General features: G+C 51.8%; 1 protein-coding gene across 1 annotated transcript in view; it reads right to left on the bottom strand.

Moving 5' to 3' along the window:
* RASSF7 (Ras association domain family member 7) overlaps nt 1-22,394 on the bottom strand; it is a 39,936-nt gene extending 17,542 nt beyond the window's left edge. The window contains exons 1-2 of the mRNA XM_038765376.1: nt 22,379-22,394; nt 1,569-1,722 (exon numbers count right to left, since the gene is read on the bottom strand). Of these exons, the coding sequence (XP_038621304.1) occupies nt 1,569-1,671 (103 nt within the window). The 5' untranslated portion in view covers nt 1,672-1,722; nt 22,379-22,394. The remainder of the gene's footprint in view (nt 1-1,568; nt 1,723-22,378) is intronic.
* Between the last annotated feature and the right edge of the window lie 287 nt (nt 22,395-22,681).

Genomic DNA, 22,681 nt, shown 5'->3' with positions numbered 1-22,681 from the left:
AGTCTTCATCCCCATTTCACGGAGGTGGGAACTGAGGCCCAGAGAAGTGAAGTGACTTGCCCAGGGTCACGTAGCAGACACGTGGTGGAGCCGGGATTAGAACCCAGGTCCTTCTGCCTCTCAAGCCAAATAATAATAATCATAACGATGGCATTTATTAAGCGCTTACTATGTGCCAAGCACTGTTCTAAGCACTGGGGAGGTTACAAGGTGATCAGGTTGTCCCACGGGGGGCTCACAGTCTTCATCCCCATTTTCCAGATGAGAGAACTGAGGCCCAGAGAAGTGAAGTGACTTGCCCAAAGTCACCCAGCTGACAATTGGCAGAGCCGGGATTTGAACATATTTATTCTATTTATTTTATTTTGTTAATTTGTTTTGTTTTGTTGTCTGTCTCCCCCTTCTAGACCGTGAGCCCGCTGTTGGGTAGGGACCGTCTGTCTCTAGATGTTGCCAACTTGGACTTTCCAAGCGTTTAGTCCAGTGCTCTGCATACCGTAAGCGCTCAATAAATACAATTGAATGAATGAACTCAAGACCTCTGACTCCAAATAATAATAATAATAATAATAATAATGGTATTTGTTAAGCGCTTACTATGTGCAAAGCACTGTTCTAAGCGCTGGGGAGGTTACAAGGTGATCAGGTTGTCCCATGGAGGGCTCACAGTTTTAATCCCCATTTTACAGATGAGGTAACTGAGGCACAAAGAAGTGAAGTGACTTGCCCAAAGTCACCTAGCTGATAATTGGCGGAGCCGGGATTTGAATATATTTATTCTATTTTGTTAATATGTTTGGTTTTGTTGTCTGTCTCCCCCTTCTAGACTGTGAGCCCGCTGTTGGGTAGGGACCGTCTCTAGATGTTGCCAACTTGGACTTCCCAAGCGCTTAGTACAGTGCTCTGTACTAAGGTCTAGTACTAAGCACTGTACTAGAGGTCATGGGTTCAAATCCCAGCTCCACCACATGTCTGCCGTGTGACCTTGGGCAAGTCACTTCTCTGAGTCTCAGTGACCTCATCTGTAAGAAGGGGATTAAGACTGGGAGCCCCCCGTGGGGCAACTTCATCACCTTGTATCTCCCCCAGCGCTTAGAACAGTGCTTTGCACATAGTAAGCGCTTAACAAATGCCATCATTATAATATAGTAAGCGCTCAATAAGTCAGACATCATGGGTTCGAATCCCAGCTCCGCCACAAGTCTGCTGTGTGACCTTGGGCAAGTCGCTTAACTTCTCTGAGCCTCAGTTCCCTCACCTGTAAAAATGGGGATTAAGACTGTGAGCCCCACGTGGGACAACTTGATCACACTGTATCCCCCCCAGCGCTTAGAACAGTGCTTTGCACATAGTAAGCGCTTAACAAATGCCATCATTATTATTATTAAATACGATTGAATGAATGAATGAATGAATGAACCCATGACCTCTGACTCCAAAGCCCGGGCTCTTTCCACCGAGCCACGCTGCTTCCCTCCCCAGGGAAGACCCCTGCTTCCCGACGCTCCCGGCCCCGCCGCGGGGGTCACCGTCCGCCGCCAGCAGCCCCTCTCCCCCTTGGGCCTCACCCAGGGCGCGGGCCAGCGCGACGACCACCTCTTGGCACGAGGTCTGCTCCGAGACGCCGCAGACCACCCGCTGGATGCCGTCCACCCAGACCTTCAGCTCCATGGCGGGGGGCGGAGGGCGGGGGGCAGGGATCCGGGGTCTCCGGCCGTTTTCCTGCCCGGCGGAGAGAGGAGAGGGAGGTCAGGTGATGGGGGTGACCGTACCCACAGAAGGAACCACCCCACTTCCTTATAGTCCAGGGAAGGCCGGGGCACCGGGGGTCCCTCTGGACCAAGGCCTGGCCTTTCTCCCACCATCCCCAGACCCCCAGCTGCGGGATGGGGAAGGGTCCAGGCCCCGGACTCGTCCGAGAGGAGAAGACCCTTTGGCCTTACCTCCCTTCCTTATAGCCTAGGGAAGCCTGGGGGTCCCTCTGGACCAAGGCCTGGCCTTTCTCCCACCATCCCCAGACCCCCAGCTGCGGGATGGGGAAGGGTTCAGGCCACGGACTCGTCCGAGAGGAGAAGACCCTCTGGCCTTACCCCCCTTCCTTATAGCCCAGGGAAGCCCGGGGCACCGGGGGCCCCTCTGGACCAAGGCCTGGCCTTTCTCCCACCATCTCCAGACCCCCAGCTGCGGGATGGGGAAGGGTCCAGGCGCCGGACTCGTCCAACAGGAGAAGACCCTCCATCCTTACCCGCCTTCATTATAGCCCAGAGAAGCCCGGGGCACCGGGGGTCCCTCTCGGCCAAGGCCTGGCCTTTCTCCCACCGTCCCCAGACCCCCAGCTGCGGGATGGGGAAGGGTCCAGGCCCCGGGCTCATCCGAGAGGAGAAGACCTTCCGTCCTTACCTGCCTTCCTTATAGCCCAGGGAAGCCTGGGGCACCGGGGATCCCTCTGGACCAAGGCCTGGCCTTTCTCCCACCATCCCCAGACCCCCAGCTGCGGGATGGGGAAGGGTCCAGGCCCCGGACTCATCCGAGAGGAGAAGACCATCGAGAGGAGAAGACCCTCCGTCCTTACCCGCCTTCCTTATAGCCCAGGGAAGCCCAGGGCAGCGGGGGTCCCTCTGGACCAAGGCCTGGCCTTTCTCCCACCATCTCCAGACCCCCAGCTGCGGGATGGGGAAGGGTCCAGGCCCCGGACTCGTCCGAGAGGAGAAGACTCTCCATCCTTACCCGCCTTCCTTATAGCCCAGGGAAGCCCGGGGCACCGGGGGTCCCTCTCAGCCAAGGCCTGTGGCCTTTCTCCCACCATCTCCAGACCCCCAGCTGCGGGATGGGGAAGGGTCCAGGCCCCGGACTCGTCCGAGAGGAGAAGACCCTCCATCCTTACCTGCCTTCCTTATAGCCCAGGGAAGCCCGGGGCACCGGGGGTCCCTCTCAGCCAAGGCCTGTGGCCTTTCTCCCACCATCCCCAGACCCCCAGCTGCGGGATGGGGAAGGGTCCAGGCCCCGGATTTGTCCGAGAGGAGAAGACCCTCTGGCCTTACCCGCCTTCCTTATAGCCCAGGGAAGCCCGGGGCACCGCGGGTCCCTCTGGACCAAGGCTTGGCCTTTCTCCCACCGACCCCCAGGCCCCCAGCTGCGGGATGGGGAAGGGTCCAGGCCCCGGACTTGTCCAACGGGAGAAGACCCTCTGGTCTTACCTCCCTTCCTTGTAGCCCAGGGAAGCCCGGGGCACTGGGGGTCCCTCTCGGCCAAGGTCTGGCCTTTCTCCCACCGTCCCCAGACCCCCAGCTGCGGGATGGGGAAGGGTCCGGGCCCCCGACTCGTCCGAGAGGAGAAGACCCTCCGGCCTTACCTGCCTTCCTTATAGCCCAGGGAAGCCCGGGGCACCGGGGGTCCCTCTGGACCAAGGCCTGGCCTTTCTCCCACCGACCCCCAGACTCCCAGCTGCGGGATGGGGAAGGGTCCAGGCCCCAGACTCGTCCTACATAAGACCCTCTGGCTTTACCCACCTTCCTTATAGTCCAGGGAAGCCCGGGGCACCGGGGGTCCCTCTGGACCAAGGCCTGGCCTTTCTCCCACCATCCCCAGACCCCCAGCTGCAGGATGGGGAAGGGTCCAGGCCCCGGAGAGGAGAAGACCCTCTGGCCTTACCCTGTCAGGCCCACAGAGGATTTTGCGGGATGTGGCCGGGTCCCAGCCGGAATGAGGGGGGTGAGGGGAGTTGGGGAGGGGGCTCCTGGGAAAAGCTTCCCTTCCCTGTTCCCTCCGAGTCCCTCCCCCCTCCCCTTCCTATGGGATGGCGGAGGGGGTCGCCTGGGAACCAACCCCCCCACCAAGAGGCTGCGGGCCCACAAAGGGGGATTAGCGCCGGGTTCATTCACTGGGAGAAAAGACCCCTCCTCAACGCTTCAAAAGGCCCCAATGCGAACTTGCGGGGCCCCTCTCTCCCACAGAGGGGAGGGGTGATGGATGCCCCCTCTCCCCCATTCCTCCTCCTCCTCCCCTCCACTTCCCCACCCCCACCCCACTGCTGATTTCACCTCTGGGGGGGTCTACAAGGGTAGAGTGAGTCCATTCACCTGCAGAATAATAATAATAATGATGGCATTTTTTAAGCACTTACTATGTGCAAAGCACTGTTCTAAGCGCTGGGGGGAATAAATAATAATAATGATGGTGGTATTTGTTAAGCGCTTACTGTGTGCAAAGCACTGTTCTAAGCGCTGGGGGGGGCTACAAGGTGATCAGGTTGTCCCACTTGGGGCTCACAGTCTTAATCCCCATTTTACAGATGAGGGAACTGAGGCACAGAGAAGTTAAGTGGCTTGCCCAAGGTCACACAGCTGACAAGTGGCGGAGCCGGGATTCGAACCCATGACCTCTGACTCCCAAGCCCGCGCTCTTTCCACTGAGCCATGCTGCTTCCCCAACAAGGTGATCAGGTTGACCCAGGTGGGGCTCACAGTCTTCATCCCCATTTTACAGATGAGGTCACTGAGGCTCAGAGAAGTGAAGTGACTTGCCCAAAGTCACCCGGCTGACAAGTGGCGGAGCCGGGATTAGAACCCGTGACCTCTGACTCCCAAGCCCGGGCTCTTTCCACTGAGCCACGCTGCTTCTCACAGTCCCTGTCCCACATGGGGCTCCCTGTCTTAATCCCCATTTTACAGATGAGATAATCGGGGCTCAGAGAAGTGCAGTGATTTGCCCAAGCTCACACAGCAGACATTCATTCAATCGTATTTATTGAGCGCTTACTGTGTGCAGAGCTCTGTACTAAGCGCTTGGGAAGTCCAAGTCGGCAACATATGGAGACGGTCCCTACCCAACGACGGGCTCACAGTCGGATAACAAAACAAAACGTGTAGACAGGTGTCAAAATCGTCAGAACAAATAGAATTAAGGCTAGATGCACATCATTAACAAAATAAATAAAATAGTAAATATGTACAAGTAAAATGAATAGAGTAATAAATCTGTACAAATATATATATATATACATACAAATGCTGCAGGGAGGGGAAGGAGGTAGGGTGGGGGACATGGGGATTACGCTTAGTCCAGTGCTCTGCACACAGTATGCGCTCAATAAATACGATTGAATGAATGAATGAATGAATGAAGGAGTAGTTTTTGTTCTAGACTGTGTGACTTCTAGACTGTGAACTCATTGCGGGCAGGGATTGTCTCTATTTGTGGCTGAACTGTACTTCCCAAGCGCTTAGTCCAGTGCCCTGCACACTGTAAGTGCTCAATAAATACGACTGAATGAATGAATAGAAAGGGGGGGGAAACAGACAACAAAACAAGTAATAATAATAACAATGGTGTTTGTTATGCGCTTACTATTCATTCAATTGTAATCACTGAGCGCTTACTGCTTGCAGAGCACTGTACTAAGCAGCGTGGCTCAATGGAAAGAGCTTTGGACTCAGAGGTCATGGGTTCAAATCTCTGCTCTGCCAGTTGTCAGCTGGGTGACTTTGGGCAAGTCACTTCACTTCTCTGGGCCTCAGTTCCCTCATCTGTAAAAATGGGGATGAAGACTGTGAGCCCCCCCGTGGGACAACCTGATCACCTTGTATCCTCCCCAGCGCTTAGAACAGTGCTTGGCACATAGTAAGCGCTTAACAAATGCCATTATTATTATTACTTCATTTTCCTGTACCTCAGTGACCTCATCTGGAAAATGGGGATGAAGCCTGTGAGCCCCTCGTGGGACAACCTGATCAACTTGTAACCTCCCCAGTGCTTAGAACAGTGCTTGGCACATAGTAGGCGCTTAATAAATGCCATCATTATCCAGCGCTTAGAACAGTGCTTTGCACATAGTAAGCGCTTAACAAATGCCATCATTATTATACTGACTGTGGGCCCAATTCTAGACTGTGAGCCCACTGTTGGGTAGGGACTGTCTCTATATGTTGCCAGCTTGTACTTCCCAAGCGCTTAGTACAGTGCTCTGCACACAGTAAGCGCTCAATAAACACGATTGATTGATTGATTGGTTGACTGACTACGATGGAATGAATGAATGATTGAATGAATGAACGAAGACCATGAAAACTCACGATCAGCGGAGGGGGCGCGGGCTCCCCCTGCCGGCCGCCGAGGAAACTGCAGGCCGGCTGGGGGGGGGTTCATTTATTCATTCATTCAATCGTATTCATTCATTCATTCATTCAATCAATCGTATTTATAATAATAATAATAATGATGCCATTTATTAAGCGCTTACTATGTGCACAGCACTGTTCTAAGCGCTGGGGAGGATACAAGGTGATCAGATTGTCCCACGGGGGCTCACAGTCTTATTCCCCATTTTCCAGATGAGGGAACTGAGGCCCAGAGAAGTGAAGTGACTTGCCCAAAGTCACACAGCTGACAATTGGTGGAGCCAGGATTTGAACCCGTGACCTCTGGCTCCAAAGCCCGGGCTCTTTCCACTGACCCACGCTGCTTCTCATTTATTTAGCGCTTACCGTATGCAGAGCACTGTACTAAGCGCTTGGGACGTACAAACTGGCAACATATAGAGATTTACTGAGTGCTTACTGCGTGACTCAGTGGAAAGAGCCCGGGCTTGGGAGTCAGAGGTCACGGGTTCAAATCCCGGCTCCACCACTTGTCAGCTGGGTGACTTTGGACAAGTCACTTCACTTCTCTGGGCCTCAGTTCCCTCATCTGGAAAATGGGGACGAAGACTGGGAGCCCCCCATGGGACAACCTGATCACCTTGCATCCTCCCCTGCGCTTAGAACAGTGCTTGGCACATAGTAAGTGCTTAACAAATACCATCATTATTATTATTACTGTGTGCACAGCACTGGCCTAAGCACTTGGGAGAGTCCAATACAACAACAAACGGGCACACTCCCTGCCCACAGTGAGCTTCAGTCTAGAGGGGGAGACAGACATGAATAGAAATCAATGTGACAGATAATAATAATAATGTTGGTATTTGTTAAGTGCTTACTATGTGCCAAGCACTGTTCTAAGCACTGGGATAGTAATAGTAACAATAATGATGGCATTTATTAAGTGCTTACTATGTGCAAAGCACTGTTCTAAGCTCTGGGGAGGTTACAAGGTGATCAGGTTGTCCCACGGGGGGCTCACAGTCTTAATCCCCATTTTACAAATGAGGGAACTGAGGCATAGAGAACAACAATAATAATAATGATGGCATTTGTTAAGTGCTTACTATGTGCAAAGCACTGTTCTAAGCGCTGGGGAAGTCCAAAACAACAACAAACGGGCACACTCCCTGCCCACAGTGAGCTTCAGTCTAGATGGGGGGACAGACATGAGTAGAAATCAATAAGTGACAGATAATAATAATAATGTTGGTATTTGTTAAGCGCTTACTATGTGCCAAGCACTGTTCTAAGCACTGGGGCAGTAATAATAATAATAATGATGGCATTTATTAAGTACTTACCATGTGCAAAGCACTGTTCTAAGCGCAGGGAAAGTTACAAGGTGATCAGGTTGTCCCACGGGACGCTCACAGTCTTAATCCCCATTTTACAGATAATAATAATAATAATAATAATAATAATAATAATAATAATGGCATTTATAAAGCCCTTAGTTTGTGCAAAGCACTGTTCTAAGCGCTGGGGAGGTTACAAGGTGATCAGGTTGTCCCACAGGGGGCTCACAGTCTTAATCCCCATTTTCCAGATGAGGGAACTGAGGCACAGAGAACAACAATAATAATAATGCTGGCATTTGTTAAGCGCTTACTATGTGCCAAGCACTGTTCTAAGCGCTGGGGAAGTTACAAGGTGATCAGGTTGTCCCACGGGGGGCTCACAGTCTTAATCCCCATTTTACAGAGGAGGTAACTGAGGCCCAGAGAATAATAATAATAATAATAATAATAATGATGGCATTTGTTCAGCGCTTACCATGTGCCAAGCACTGTTCTAAGCGCTGGGGGGGATACAAGGTGATCAGGTTGTCCCACTGGGGGCTCACAGTCTTAATCCCCATTTTACAGATGAGGGAACTGAGGCACAGAGAATAACAATAATAATAATGATGGCATTTGTTAAGCGCTTACTATGTGCAAAGCCCTGTTCTAAGCGCTGGGGAAGTTACAAGGTGATCAGGTTGTCCCCCGGGGGGCTCACAGTCTTCATCCCCATTTTCCAGATGAGGGAACTGAGGCCCAGAGAAGTGAAGTGACTTGCCCAAAGACACCCAGCTGACAGTTGGCGGAGCCGGGATTTGAACCCATGACCTCTGACTCCAAAGCCCGGGCTCTTTCCACTGAGCCCCGCTGCTTCAATGTGGACAGATGTGGACAGAAGCGGTGTGGGGCTGGGAGGGGGGATGAAGAAAGGGAGCAAATCGGGGAGGTGGAAGGGTGTGGGAGAGGAGGGAAGGAGGGCGCAGTCAGGGAAGGCCTCCTGGAGGAGGTGGGCCTTCAGTAAGGTAGGGACTGGCTCTATATGGTGCCAACTTGTACCTCCCAAGCGCTTAGTACAGTGCTCTGCACACAGTAAGCGCTCAATAAATACGATTGATTGATTGATTGAAGACCGGGGAGAGTCGTCGCCTGTCGGATTTAATAATAATGATGGCATTTATTAAGCGCTTACTATCATCATCATCAATTGTATTTATTGAGCGCTTACTGTACTATGTGCAAAGCACTGTTCTAAGCGCTGGGGGGGATACGAGGTGATCAGGTTGTTCCCCAGGGGACTCACAGTCTTCATCCCCATTTTCCAGATGAGGGAACTGAGGCCCAGAGAAGTGACTTGCCCAAAGTCACCCAGCTGACAGTCGGCGGAGCCGGGATTTGAACCCGTGACCTCGGACTCCCGAGCCCGGGCTCTTTCCACTGAGCCACGCTGCTTCTCTTTGAGGAGGGAGGGCGTTCCGGGCCAGAGGTGGGATGCGGGCGAGGGGTTGGCGGCGGGACGGGAGAGATGGAGGCCCAGTGGGTTCGTTCCCGGGTTCCCGGGGGGTCTCCGGCCTCATCCCCGGGATTCGCTTCGGGCCCGGAGCGGGGAATTCCCAGCTGATCCGACTGGCACCATGCCACGTCCCGCCCGGCCGGCCCGTGGGGGCAGGACGGGAGACGCCAGCGGCTGCGGCCCCCGTCTCCGGGGAAAAGGAGCACCTGATATCCGGGGAGGGGGCTCAGGCCTGCTACACGGCTTTGGAGTCAGAGGTCATGGGTTCAAATCCCGGCTCTGCCAATTGTCAGCTGTGTGACTGGGCAAGTCACTTTACTTCTCTGGGCCTCAGTTTCCTCATCTGGAAAATGGGGATTAAGGCTGGGAGCCCCCCGTGGGACAACCTGATCACCTTGTCACCTCCCCAGCGCTTAGAACAGTGCTCAGAACATAGTAAGCGCTTGATAAATGCCATCATTATTATTATATCATCATCATCATCATCAATCGTATTTATTGAGCGCTTACTGTGTGCAGAGCACTGGACTAAGCGCTTGGGAAGTACAAGTTGGCAACATATAGAGACGGTCCCTACCCAACAGTGGGCTCACAGTCTAAAAGGGGGAGACAGAGAACAAAACCAAACATACTAACAAAATAAAATGAATAGACTAGATAGGTACAAGTAAAATAAATAAATAAATAGAGTAACAAATATGTACAAACATATATACATAGATACAGGACCTATATATTATAGGACCTGGGTTCAAATCCTGGCTCCACCAGAAGCAGCGTGGCTCAATGGAAAGAGCCCGGGCTTTGGAGTCAGAGGTCATGGGTTCAAATCTCCGCTCCGCCACTTGTCAGCTGGGTGACTTTGGGCAAGTCACTTCTCTTCTCTGGGCCTCAGTTTCCTCATCTGGAAAATGGGGATTAAGATTGGGAGCCCCCCGTGGGACAACCTGATCACCTTGTCACCTCCCCAGCGCTTAGAACAGTGCTTTGCACATAGTAAGCGCTTGATAAATGCCATTATTATTATTATTATTATTTGTCTGTTGTGTGACCTGGGACAAGTCAGTGCCAACTTGTACTTCCCAAGCGCTTAGTACAGTGCTCTGCACACAGTAAGCGCTCAATGAGTACGATTGATTGATTGATTGATTATAGGACCTGGGTTCTAATCCTGGCTCCACCAGAAGCAGCGTGGCTCAATGGAAAGAGCCCGGGCTTTGGAGTCAGAGGTCATGGGTTCAAATCCCAGCTCCGCCAATTGTCAGCTGGGTGACTTTAGGCAAGTCACCTCATTTCTCTGGGCCTCAGTTTCCTCATCTGGAAAATAGGGATTAAGACTGTGAGCCCCCCGTGGGACAACCTGATCACCTTGTAACTTCCCCAGCACTTAAAACAGTGTTTTACACATAGTAAGCGCTTGATAAATGCCATCATTATTATCATAGGACCTGGGTTCTAATCCTGGCTCCACCAGAAGCAGCGTGGCTCAATGGAAAGAGCCCGGGCTTTGGAGTCAGAGGTCATGGGTTCAAATCCCGGCTCCGCCGCTTGTCAGCTGGGTGACTTTGGGCGAGTCACTTCACTTCTCTGGGCCTCGGTTCCCTCATCTGGAAAATGGGGATGAAGACCGTGAGCCCCGCGTGGGACAACCTGATCACCTTGGATCCCCCCAGCGCTTAGAACAGTGCTTGGCACATAGTAAGCGCTTAATAAATGCCATCATTATTATTATTATTATTATTATTATTATTATTATTAGAACAAGTTGGCAACATCTAGAGACTGCTTCCTCAGTTCCTCCCTGCAGCGGGAGGGATTTGGGCTGAGAGCTCACCTCCTCCAGGAGGCCTTCCCAGACTGAGCCCCTTCCTTCCTCTCCCCCTCGTCCCCCTCTCCATCCCCCCATCTTACCTCCTTCCCTTCCCCACAGCACCTGCATATATGCATATATGTTTGTACGGATTTATTACTCTATTTATTTATTTATTTGACTTGTACATATGCATTCTATTTATTTTATTTTGCTGGTATGTTTGGTTTTGTTCTCTGCCTCCCCCTTTTAGACTGTGAGTCCACTGTTGGGTAGGGACTGTCTCTAGATGTTGCCAATTTGTATTTCCCAAGCGCTTAGTACAGTGCTCTGCACATAGTAAGTGCTCAATAAATACGATTGATGATGATGATGACAACCTGATCACCTTGGATCCCCCCAGCGCTTAGAACAGTGCTTGGCACATAGTAAGCGCTTAATAAATGCCATCATTATTATTAGTAGTAGTAGTAGAAGTACAAGTTGGCAACATCTAGAGACTGCTTCCTCAGTTCCTCCCTGCAGCGGGAGGGATTTGGGTGAGACATTAGGAAAGGGTCCAGACCAACCTCTGACTTCACAGGGGGAGCATGTGCCAATCCTCAGCCGGGTCGGTGTTTACATACTAAACCCTGGCATGCAAACAGGAGGAGGGTGGAGGGAAGACGGGGAGAGGAACAGGTTCAGCCACAGCAGAAGGCCGCGGCCCCCTCCCTCCTTTCCCTCCGGGACCTTGGGGCCCATTCAGTCGTCCAGTCAGTCATTTCATTGTACTTACTCATCATCATCATCAATCGTATTTATTGAGCGCTTACTATGTGCAGAGCACTGTACTAAGCGCTTGGGAAGTACATATTGGCAACATATAGAGACAGTCCCTACCCAACAGTGGGCTCACAGTCTAAAAGAGCACTTACTGTGTGCAGAGCGCTGGACTGCGCACTTGGAAAGTGTTACAATTCAGCAGATCAATCAATCAATCAATTGTATTTATTGAGCGCTTACTGTGTGCAGAGCACTGGACTAAGCGCTTGGGAAGTCCAAGTTGGCAACATCTAGGGACAGTCCCTACCCAACAGTGGGCTCACAGTCTAAAAGGGGGAGACAGAGAACAAAACCAAACATACTAACAAAATAAAATAAGTAGAATAGATATCATCATCATCATCGATCATATTTATTGAGCACTTACTATGTGCAGAGCACTGGACTAAGCGCTTGGGAAGTCCAAGTTGGCAACATCTAGAGACGGTCCCTACCCAACAGCGGGCTCACAGTCTAGAAGGGGGAGACAGAGAACAAAACCAAACATATTAACCAAATAAAATAAATAGAATAGATATCATCATCATCATCAATCGTATTTATTGAGCGCTTACTATGTGCAGAGCACTGGACTAAGCGCTTGGGAAGTCCAAGTTGGCAACATCTAGAGACGGTCCCTACCCAACAGTGGGCTCACAGTCTAAAAGGGGGAGACAGAGAACAAAACCAAACATACTAACAAAATAAAATAACTAGAATAGATATCATCATCATCATCAATCGTATTTATTGAGCGCTTACTGTGTGCAGAGTACTGTACTAAGCGCTTGGGAAGTCCAAGTTGGCAACATATAGAGACGGTCCCTACCCAACAGCGGGCTCACAGTCTAAAAGGGGGAGACGGAGAACAAAACCAAACATCTTAACAAAATAAAATAAATAGAATAGATATGGACAGGTATCCCTACTCACAACGGGCTCACAGTCTAGAAGGGGGTGGGAGACGGATGACAAAACAAACCAAGTCGACTTGTAACCTCCCCAGCGCTTAGAACAGTGCTTTGCAATCAATTGTATTTATTGAGCGCTTACTGTGTGCAGAGCACTGTACTAAGCGCTTGGGAAGTACAAGTTGGCAACATACAGAGACAGTCCCCGCCCAACAGTGGGCTCACAGTAAGCGCTTAATAAATGCCATCAAAAAGAAAAAAAGCAGGCAATCAATCAATCAATCGTATTGAGCGCTTACTGTGTGGAGAGCAATGTACTAAGCGCTTGGGAAGCACAAGTTGGCAACATACAGAGACAGTCCCTACCCAACAGTGGGCTCACAGTAAGCACTTAATAAATGCCATCAAAAAGAAAAAAAGTAGACAATCAATCAATCAATCGTATTTATTGAGCGCTTACTGTGTGCAGAGCACTGTACTAAGCGCTTGGGAACCCCAAGCTGGTAGAGACGGTCCCTACCCAACAGTGGGCTCACAGTCTAGAAGCTAGAAGTACAAGTTGGCAACATCTAGAGACTGCTTCCTCAGTTCCTCCCTGCAGCGGGAGGGATTTGGGTGAGACATTAGGAAAGGGCCCAGACCAACCTCTGACTTCACAGGGGGAGCATGCGCCAATCCTCAACCGGGTCGGTGTTTACATACTAAACCCTGGCATGCAAACAGGAGGAGGGTGGAGGGAAGACGGGGAGAGGAACAGGTTCAGCCACAGCAGAAGGCCCCGGCCCCCTCCCTCCTTTCCCTCCGGGACCTTGGGGCCCATTCAGTCGTCCAACCAAATCAAATCAATCAATCGTATTTATTGAGCGCTTACTGTGTGCAGAGCGCTGGACTACGCACTTGGAAAGTGTTACAATTCAGCAGATCAATCAATCAATCAAATCGTATTTATTGAGCGCTTACTGTGTGCAGAGCACTGGACTAAGCGCTTGGGAAGTCCAAGTTGGCAACATCTAGAGACGGTCCCTACCCAACAGCGGGCTCGCGGTCTAAAAGGGGGAGACAGAGAACAAAACCAAACATACTAACAAAATAAAAGAAATAGAATAGATATCATCATCATCATCAATCGTATTTATTGAGCGCTTACTGTGTGCAGAGCACTGGACTAAGCGCTTGGGAAGTCCAAGTTGGCAACATCTAGAGACGGGCCCTACCCAACAGTGGGCTCACGGTCTAAAATGGGGAGACGGAGAACAAAACCAAACATACTAACAAAATAAAATAAATAGAATAGATATCATCATCTTCATTAATCGTATTTATTGAGCGCTTACTATGTGCAGAGCACTGGACTAAGCGCTTGGGAAGTCCAAGTTGGCAACATATAGAGACGGTCCCTACCCAACAGTGGGCTCACAGTCTAGAAGGGGGAGACAGAGAACAAAATCAAACATCTTAACAAAATAAAATAAATAGAATAGATATGGACAGGTATCCCTACTCACAACGGGCTCACAGTCTAGAAGGGGCGGGAGATGGATGACAAAACAAACCAAGTAGACTTGTAACCTCCCCAGCACTTAGAACAGTGCTTTGCAATCAATCAATCAATCAGTCGTATTTATTGAGCGCTTACTGTGTGCAGAGCACTATACTAAGCGCTTGGGAAGTACAAGTTGGCAACATACAGAGACGGTCCCTACCCAACAGTGGGCTCACAGTAAGCGCTTAATAAATGCCATCAAAAAAAAAAAAGTAGACAATCAATCAATCAATCGTATTGATTGAGCGCTTACTGTGTGCAGAGCACTATACTAAGCGCTCGGGAAATACAAGTTGGCAACATATACAGACAGTCCCTACCCAACAGTGGGCTCACAGTAAGCGCTTAATAAATGCCATCAAAAAGAAAAAAAGTAGACAATCAATCAATCAATCGTATTGATTGAGCGTTTACTGTGTGCAGAGCACTGGACTAAGCACTTGGGAAGTCCAAGTTGGCAACATATAGAAACAGTCATCGACGGACATCATCATATAGATGGGCATCAATAGCCTCAAAATGGATAAATAATAATAATAGTGGCATTTGTTAAGCGCTTACTATGTGCAGAGCACTGTTCTAAGTGCTGGGGGGGGGGGAATACAAGGTGATCAGGTTGTCCCACGCGGGGCTCACGGTCTTCATCCCCGTTTTCCAGATGAGGGAACTGAGGAACAGAGAAGTGAAGTGACTGGCCCAAGGTCACACAGCAGACGTGTGGCGGAGCCGGGATTCGAACCCATGACCTCTGACTCCAAAGCCCGGGCTCTTGCCACTGAGCCAAGTCATAGATCTACACACATCATTAATAAAATAAATAGAATAAGAAATATGTACGAATATAACCAAGTGCTGAGGGGAGGGGAAGGGGGTAGAGCAGAGAGAGGGAGTGGGGGCGATGGGGAGGAGGAGCAGAGGAAAGGGGGAGGCTGTTATAATAATAATAATAATAATAATGGCATTTATTAAACGCTTATTATGTGCAAATCACTGTTCTAAGCGCTGGGGAGGATACAAGGTGATCAGGTTGTCCCCCGTGGGGCTCACAGTCTTCAATCCCCATTTGACAGATGAGGGAACTGAGGCCCAGAGAAGCAAGTGACTTGCCCAAAGACACCCAGCTGACTACTGGCAGAGCCGGGATTTGAACCCATGACCTCTGACTCCCAAGCCCGGGCTCTTTCCATTGAGCCTCACTAGACTGGGAGCCCGTTATTGGATAGGGACCGTTTCTATCTGTTGCCGACTTGGACTTTCCAAGCGCTTAGTCCAGTGCCCTGCACACAGTAAGCGCTCAATAAATACGATTGAATGAATGGGCCTCAGTTCCCCCATCTGGAAAATAATAATAATTATAATGATGGCATTTATTAAGCGCTTACCATGTGCCAAGCACTGTTTGATCAATCAATCAGTCAATCAATCGTATTTATTGAGCGCTTACTGTGTGCAGAGCACTGGACTAAGCGCTTGGGAAGTACAAGTTGGCAACATATAGAGACAGTCCCTACCCAACAGTGGGCTCACAGTCCCCCACCAGTGCTTAGAACAGTGCTTGGCATATGGTAAGCGCTTAATAGATGCCATCATTCTATTATTATTTTCCAGATGAGGGAAAGCACTGGTGGGGGAATACAAGGCCATCAGTTTGTCAATCAATCGTATTTATTGAGCGCTTACTGTGTGCAGAGCACTGTACTAAGCGCTTGGGAAGTACAAGTTGTCCCGCGTGGGGCTCCCAGTCTTCATCCCCATTTGACAGATGAGGTCACTGAGGCCCAGAGAAGCGAAGTGACTGGCCCAAAGTCACCCAGCTGACAAGTGGCGGAGCCGGGATTAGAACCCACGACCTCGGACTCCCAAGCCCGGGCTCTTCCCACTGAGCCACGCTGCTTTTCAATGGGGAGGAAAATGGGAATGAAGATTAGGGAAAATGGGAATGGAGAGTGTGAGCCCTATGGGGGGACAGGGACTGTGTCGACCTGATTAGCTTGGATTTTTCCCAGTGCTTAGAACAGCGCTTGGCACATAGTAAGGGCATAACAAATACCAACATTATTATTATTATTATAACGAGCAATGATGATGATGACATTTGTTAAGCGCTTACTATGTGCCAAGCGCTGTTCTAAGCGCTAGGGGAGACACAAGGTGATCAGGTTCAGGTGACCTTTTAGACTGTGAGCCCACTGTTGGGTAGGGACCGTCTCTATATGTTGCCAACTTGGACTTCCCAAGCGCTTAGTACAGTGCTCTGCACACAGTAAGCGCTCAATAAATACGATTAATTGATTGATTGATTGATCAGGTTGTCTGTCCCTCAGGGGGCTCCCAGTCTTCATCCCCATTTTCCAGATGAAGGAACCGAGGCCCAGAGAAGCGAAGTGACTTGCCCAAAGTCGCCCAGCTGGCAAGTGGCGGAGCCGGGATTAGAACCCACGACCTTCGATTCCCAAACCCGGGCTCTTGCCACTGGGCCACGCTGCTTCTCTAATAATAATAATGGTATCTGTTAAGTGCTTACTATGTGCCAAGCACTGTTCTAAGCGCTGGGGGGGATACAAGGTGATCAGGTTGTCCCACGGGGGGACAGAGGCACAGAGAAGTGAAGCTTCTAGACTGTGAGCCTGCTGTTACTCTATTTCTTTATTTTATTTGTACATATCTATTCTATTTATTTTATTTTGTTAATATGTTTTGTTTTGTTGTGTGTCTCCCCCTTCTAGACTGTGAGCCCGCTGTTGGGTAGGGACCGTCTCTATAAGTTGCCAACTTGGACTGCCCAAGCGCTTAGTCCAGTGCTCTGGACACAGTAAGCGCTCAATAAGTACGACTGAATGAATGAATGAATGTTGGGTAGGGACCGTCTCTATATGTTGCCAACTTGGACTTCCCAAGCGCTTAGTCCAGTGCTCTGCACACAGTAAGCGCTCAATAAATACGGCTGAATGAATGAATGAATGAATGTTGGGTAGGGACCGTCTCTATATGTTGCCAACTTGTACTTCCCAAGCGCTTAGTACAGTGTTCTGCACAAAGTAAGCGCTCAATAAATACGATTGAATGAATGAATGAATGTTGGGTAGGGACCGTCTCTATATGTTGCCAACCTGTACTTCCCAAGCACTTAGTCCAGTGCTCTGCACACAGTAAGCGCTCAATAAATACGGTTGAATGAATGAATGACTGAATGTTGGGTAGGGACCGTCTCTAGATGTTGCCAACTTGTACTTCCCAAGCGCTTAGTACAGTGTTCTGCACACAGTAAGCGCTCAATAAATACGATTGAATGAATGAATGTCGGGTAGGGACCGTCTCTAGATGTTGCCAACTTGTACTTCCCAAGCGCTTAGTCCAGTGTTCTGCACACAGTAAGCGCTCAATAAATACGATTGAATGAATGAATGAATGTTGGGTAGGGACCGTCTCTAGATGTTGCCAACTTGTACTTCCCAAGCGCTTAGTCCAGTGTTCTGCACACAGTAAGCGCTCAATAAATACGATTGAATGAAGTGACTTCTAATTCTATTTGTTCTGATGATTTTTTTAAATGGCATTTATTTATTAAGCGCTTACTATGTGCAGAGCACTGTTCTAAGGCACTGGGGTGGTTACAAGGTGATCAGTTTGTCCCACGGGGGGCTCACGGTCTTCATCCCCATTTTCCAGATGAGGAAACTGAGGCCCAGAGAAGCGAAGTGACTTGCCCAAAGTCACCCAGCTGACAAGCGGCAGAGGGGGATTAGAACCCATGACCTCTGACTCCCAAGTCCGGGCTCTTTCCACTGAGCCACGCTGCTTTTTGTAATATTAAAGACTCTCCCCCTTTTAGACTGTGAGCCCACTGTTGGGTAGGGACTGTCTCTATATGTTGCCAACTTGTACTTCCCAAGCGCTTAGTACAGTGCTCTGCGCACAGTAAGCGCTCAATAAATACGATTGATTAAAGACGCCGCCGTCTGGGGGTGATGGAGGGGAAGTTGGGTAGGGACTGTCTCTATATGTTGCCAATTTGTACTTCCCAAGCGCTTAGTACAGTGCTCTGCACATAGTAAGCGCTCAATAAATACGATTGATTGATTGATTGTAGTCCCTTCCCCGTCCTCCGTGGCTCAGTCCCCTCCCACCAACTGGGGTCCGGGAAAAATGGGGTGCACGAGGAAAATGAGGGGGAGGACACAGGAGTCCCCACCCCCGCATGGAATCCGGGAATCTCGGGATTCCTGAAGCCTGAGTCAGGGGCCGGTGACCCACTCCCACTCGGAATTAAGCGCTCAGTCCAGTGCTCTGCACAGGGTAGGCGCTCAATAAATACGACTGAATGAACGAATGAACTCGGGGACAGGGCCGGGAAGGGAAAGGAACCAGCGCGGCCTAGTGAGAAGACTCCGGGCTTGGCAGTCAGAGGTCGTGGGTTCAAATCCCGGCTCCGCCACTTGTCAGCTGGGTGACTGTGGGCAAGTCACTTCACTTCTCTGGGCCTCAGTTGCCTCATCTGGAAAATGGGGATGAAGACTGGGAGCCCCACGTGGGACAACCTGATCACCTTGTATCTCCCCTAGCGCTTAGAATGGTACTTGGCACATAGTGAGCGCCTAACAAGTACCATTCATTCATTCAATCATATTTATTCATTCATTTGTATTTATTGAGCGCTTACTGTGTGCAGAGCACTGTACTAAGCGCTTGGGAAGTACAAGTTGGCAACATATAGAGACGGTCCCTACCCAACAGCGGGCTCACAGTCTAGAAGGGGGAGACAGACAACAAAACAAAACATGTGGACAAGTCACTTAACTTCTCTGGGTCTCCATTACCTCATCTGGAAAATGGGGATGAAGACTGTGAGCCCCCCGTGGGACAACCTCATCACCTTGTAACCTCCCCAGCGCTTAGAACAGTGCTTTGCACATAGTAAGCGCTTAATAAATGCTATTATTATTATTATTATTATTATTTGGAGATAGAGGTCATGGGTTCAAATCCCTGCTCTGCCACTTGTCAGCTGTGTGACTTTGGGCAAGTCGCTTCATTCATTCATTCAATCGCATTTATTGAGCGCTTACTGTGTGCAGAGCACTGTACTAAGCGCTTGGGAAGTCCAACTTGGCAACATATGGAGACGGTCCCTACCCAACAGCGGGCTCACAGTCTAGAAAGCAGTCAGCACAGGCTGAGGAGTCAGAGGTTGTGGGTTCTAATGCCGCCTCCGCCACTTGTCAGCCAGGGGACCTTTGTTTTATTTTGTTGTCTGTCTCATCATCATCATCATCATCATCAATCGTATTTAGTGAGCGCTTACTATGTGCAGAGCACTGTACTAAGCGCTTGGAAAGTACAAATTGGCAACATCTAGAGACAGTCCCTACCCAACAGTGGGCTCACAGTCTAAAAGGGGGAGACAGAGAACAAAACCAAACATACTAACAAAATAAAATAAATAGGATAGATATGTATAAGTAAAATAAATAAATAAATAGAGTAAAAAATATGTACAACCATATATACATCTATACAGGTGCTGCGGGGAAGGGAAGGAGATAAGACGGGGGGGATGGAGAGGGGGACGAGGGGGAAAGGAAGGAAGGGGCTCAGTCTTGTAGACCTCACTTAGAGAAGCAGCATGGCTCTGTGGAAAGAGCATGGGCTTTGGAGTCAGAGGTCATGGGTTCGAATTCTGCTCCACCACGTGTCTGCTGTGTGACCTTGGGCAAGTCACTCCACTTCTCGGGGCCTCAGTTCCCTCATCTGGAAAATGGGGATGATGACTGTGAGCCCCACGCGGGACAACCTGATCACCTTGTATCCCACCCGGCGCTTAGAACAGTGCTGTGCACCTAGTAAGCGCTTACCAAATGCCATCATTATTATTCACTTCTCTGGGCCTCAGTGACCTCGTCGGGAAAAGGGGGATTAAGACGTGGGACAACCTGATCACCTCTATAACCTCCCTAGCGCTTAGAGCGGTGCTTTGCACATAGTAAGCATTTAATAAATGCCATTATTATTATTAATGCCACAATTATTAGGCGGGGAAGGCTTTTGTGAATTGCGGGGGAGGTTGCCACCCGCTGCCAACCTCCAAGCAGGGGCTGACTGGCTGGGCACTCCGGAGGGACTGGGAGACCCCCACCCCCCGATGGGTAGGGACTGTCTCTATATGTTGCCAACTTGGACTTCCCAAGCGCTTAGTACAGTGCCCTGCACACAGTAGGCGCTCAATAAATATGACAGAATGGATGAAAATGGGGCAAAGAGGGGGAGACCACTAAGCTGCAGCCCCCGCATCACTGGGGGCACCCGGGAGGCCTCTGGGCTGCCACCGTCCCCGGTGGCATCTGACTGGGGGGTGACTTGGGTGGGTGAGGGACACGGGGGGAGGGAGCTTGGGGGAGTGTATACACCACCCCCACACATATACGCAGCTTGCACAATTGCCAAGCTGTTCCCTGGCACAGGGCCCGGGCTCCCTCAGTGCCAGCCTGGGTCCCGGGGGGGGCCATTCCCACGCAGGAAGCCGGCTGGGGGTGGGAAGGGGAATCAATCAATCAGTCAATCAATCGTATTTACTGAGCGCTTACTGTGTGCAGAGCACTGGACTAAGCGCTTGGGAAGTCCAAGTTGGCAACGTCTAGGGACGGTCCCTACCCCAACAGTGGGCTCACAGTCTAGAAGGGGGAGGCAGAGAACAAAACCAAACATATTAACAAAATAAAAGGAATAGAATAGATATGGACAAGTAAAATAAAGAAATAAATAGAGGGACTGGGGGGGTTCCCCTTGGGTAAAGGTTCCCACCGTCTAGGGGGGGCACCCACCGTGATGACCCCGAAACCAGGGCCCAGGCAAGGGGTGGCTAATAGCAGGTGCGCACACTGTTGGGTAGGGACTGTCTCTCTCTGTTGCCAACTTGGACTTCCCAAGCGCTTAGTACAGTGCCCTGCACACAGTAAGCACTCAGAAAATACGATTGAATGAATGAATGAATGAATGGTGCGGTGGCTCAAACCCCCAAAACCCCCCAAGGCCACACTCATAAACTCCCCGCCCTAATGGGGGGACAGACAGACGGATGATTACCCGGGGCCCCGGGGGAAAGTGGGGGGAAGGGGAGGGGGGTCCCCGAAAAACGGGGGGAGGGGGAAGGGGGTGTTCCTGGAAACAGGGGGAAGGGGGAGAGGGGGGCCCCGGAAAAGGGGGGGCTCCCATAAGCAGGGGGAAGGGGGAGGGGGGGGTCCCCCGGAAAACAGGAGGAGGGGGAGGAGAGTCCCTGGAAACCGGGAGGAAGGGGAGAAGGAGTCCCCAGAGAGTGGGGGGAGGGGAAAAAGGGGGTGCTCCCATAAACGGGGGAAGGGGAAAAGGGGGGGGGGGCCGGAAAAAGGGGATGGGGGAGGAGGGGGGCCCTGGAAACAGGGGGAAGGGGGGGGTCCCCGGAAAACAGGGTGAGGGGGAGAGGGGGGTCCCCGGAAAACGGGGGGAAGAGGGAGAGGGGGGTCCCTGGAAACCGGGAGGAGGGGGAGAGGGGGGTCCCCAGAAACCGGGGGGAAGGGGAAAGGCGGGGGTCCCCAGAAACGGGGGGAGGGGGAAAACGGGGTCACCTGAAAACGGGGGGAGGGGGTCCCTGGATACGGGGGGAAGAGGGAGAGGAGGGTGCCTGGAAACCGGGAGGAGGGGAAGAGGGGGTCCCCGGAAACCGGGGGCAAAGAGAAAGGGGGGGGTCCCCGGAAACGGGGGGGAGGGGGAAAAGGGGGGTCCCCGGAAAACGGGGGCAGGGGGAGGAGGGAGGGCCCTGGAAACGGGGGAAGGGGGAGGGGGGGATCTTCGGAAAAGGGGGAAGGGGGAAAGGGGGGGTCCGGAAACAGGGGGAAGGAAGGGGTCCCCAGAAAACCGGGGGAGGGGGAGGAGGGGGGGTCCCTGGAGACGGGGGAAGGGGAGAGATGGGGCCCCGGAAAACGGGGGGGGGGGGGGGAGAGGGTCCCCAGGAAAGGGGGAGAGAAGAAAAGGGGTCCACGGAAAACGAGGGGGGGGGGTCACGGAAATACGGGAAAGGGGGAGAAGGGGGTCCCCGGAAATCGGGGGAGGGGGGGGTCACGGAAACACGGGGCGGGGAGGAGGGGCAGGACCGACCCCGGCCTCGCCCCCTCCCAGGAAAACCTGCAGGTGTATGGGGGGGGGGAGGGAGGGAGAGAGGGAGGGGGCGGCCCCCGATCCCGAAGATGAGTGTGGGGGAGGGGCCCGAGGCCCCCCACCTCCCCCCCAGGCCCGGCCTCAGGTCACCGTGACCTTTGCCCCCCGCCCCAATGGGGAGGGGGCGACGCGGGGGGGGCAGGGCAGGCTCCCCGGGCCCGTCGTGCCCTCTGACCCCGACCACGGCACTCACCTGCCGCCGCCTCCTCCTCCTCCTCCTCCTCCTCCTCCTCCGCGCCGCCGCCCAGGACGCCGCCGCCCGGAGCGACACGGAAACAGCCGAGCCCGGCCGAGCCCCGGAGCCGCAACCTGCGGCCCCGCCCCGGCACCCCATTGGCCGGCGCGGACACGCCCCAACCTGCCCCGACACCCCATTGGCCGGCGCCGACCAGGCCACGCCCCTCCAGCGACTCTATTGGACGGCTCCGCTCAGGCCACGCCCCCTCCCGCAGGTGTGGGCGGGGCCGATCCCCTGGAGGGGGCGGGGCCAAAGAGG

Source organism: Tachyglossus aculeatus, chromosome 22 (assembly GCF_015852505.1).
Source record: "Tachyglossus aculeatus isolate mTacAcu1 chromosome 22, mTacAcu1.pri, whole genome shotgun sequence".
Classification (NCBI taxonomy): domain Eukaryota; kingdom Metazoa; phylum Chordata; class Mammalia; order Monotremata; family Tachyglossidae; genus Tachyglossus; species Tachyglossus aculeatus.
The sequence above is the reverse complement of the archived record's forward strand: the minus strand, read 5'-3'. Positions and strand labels throughout refer to the sequence as shown.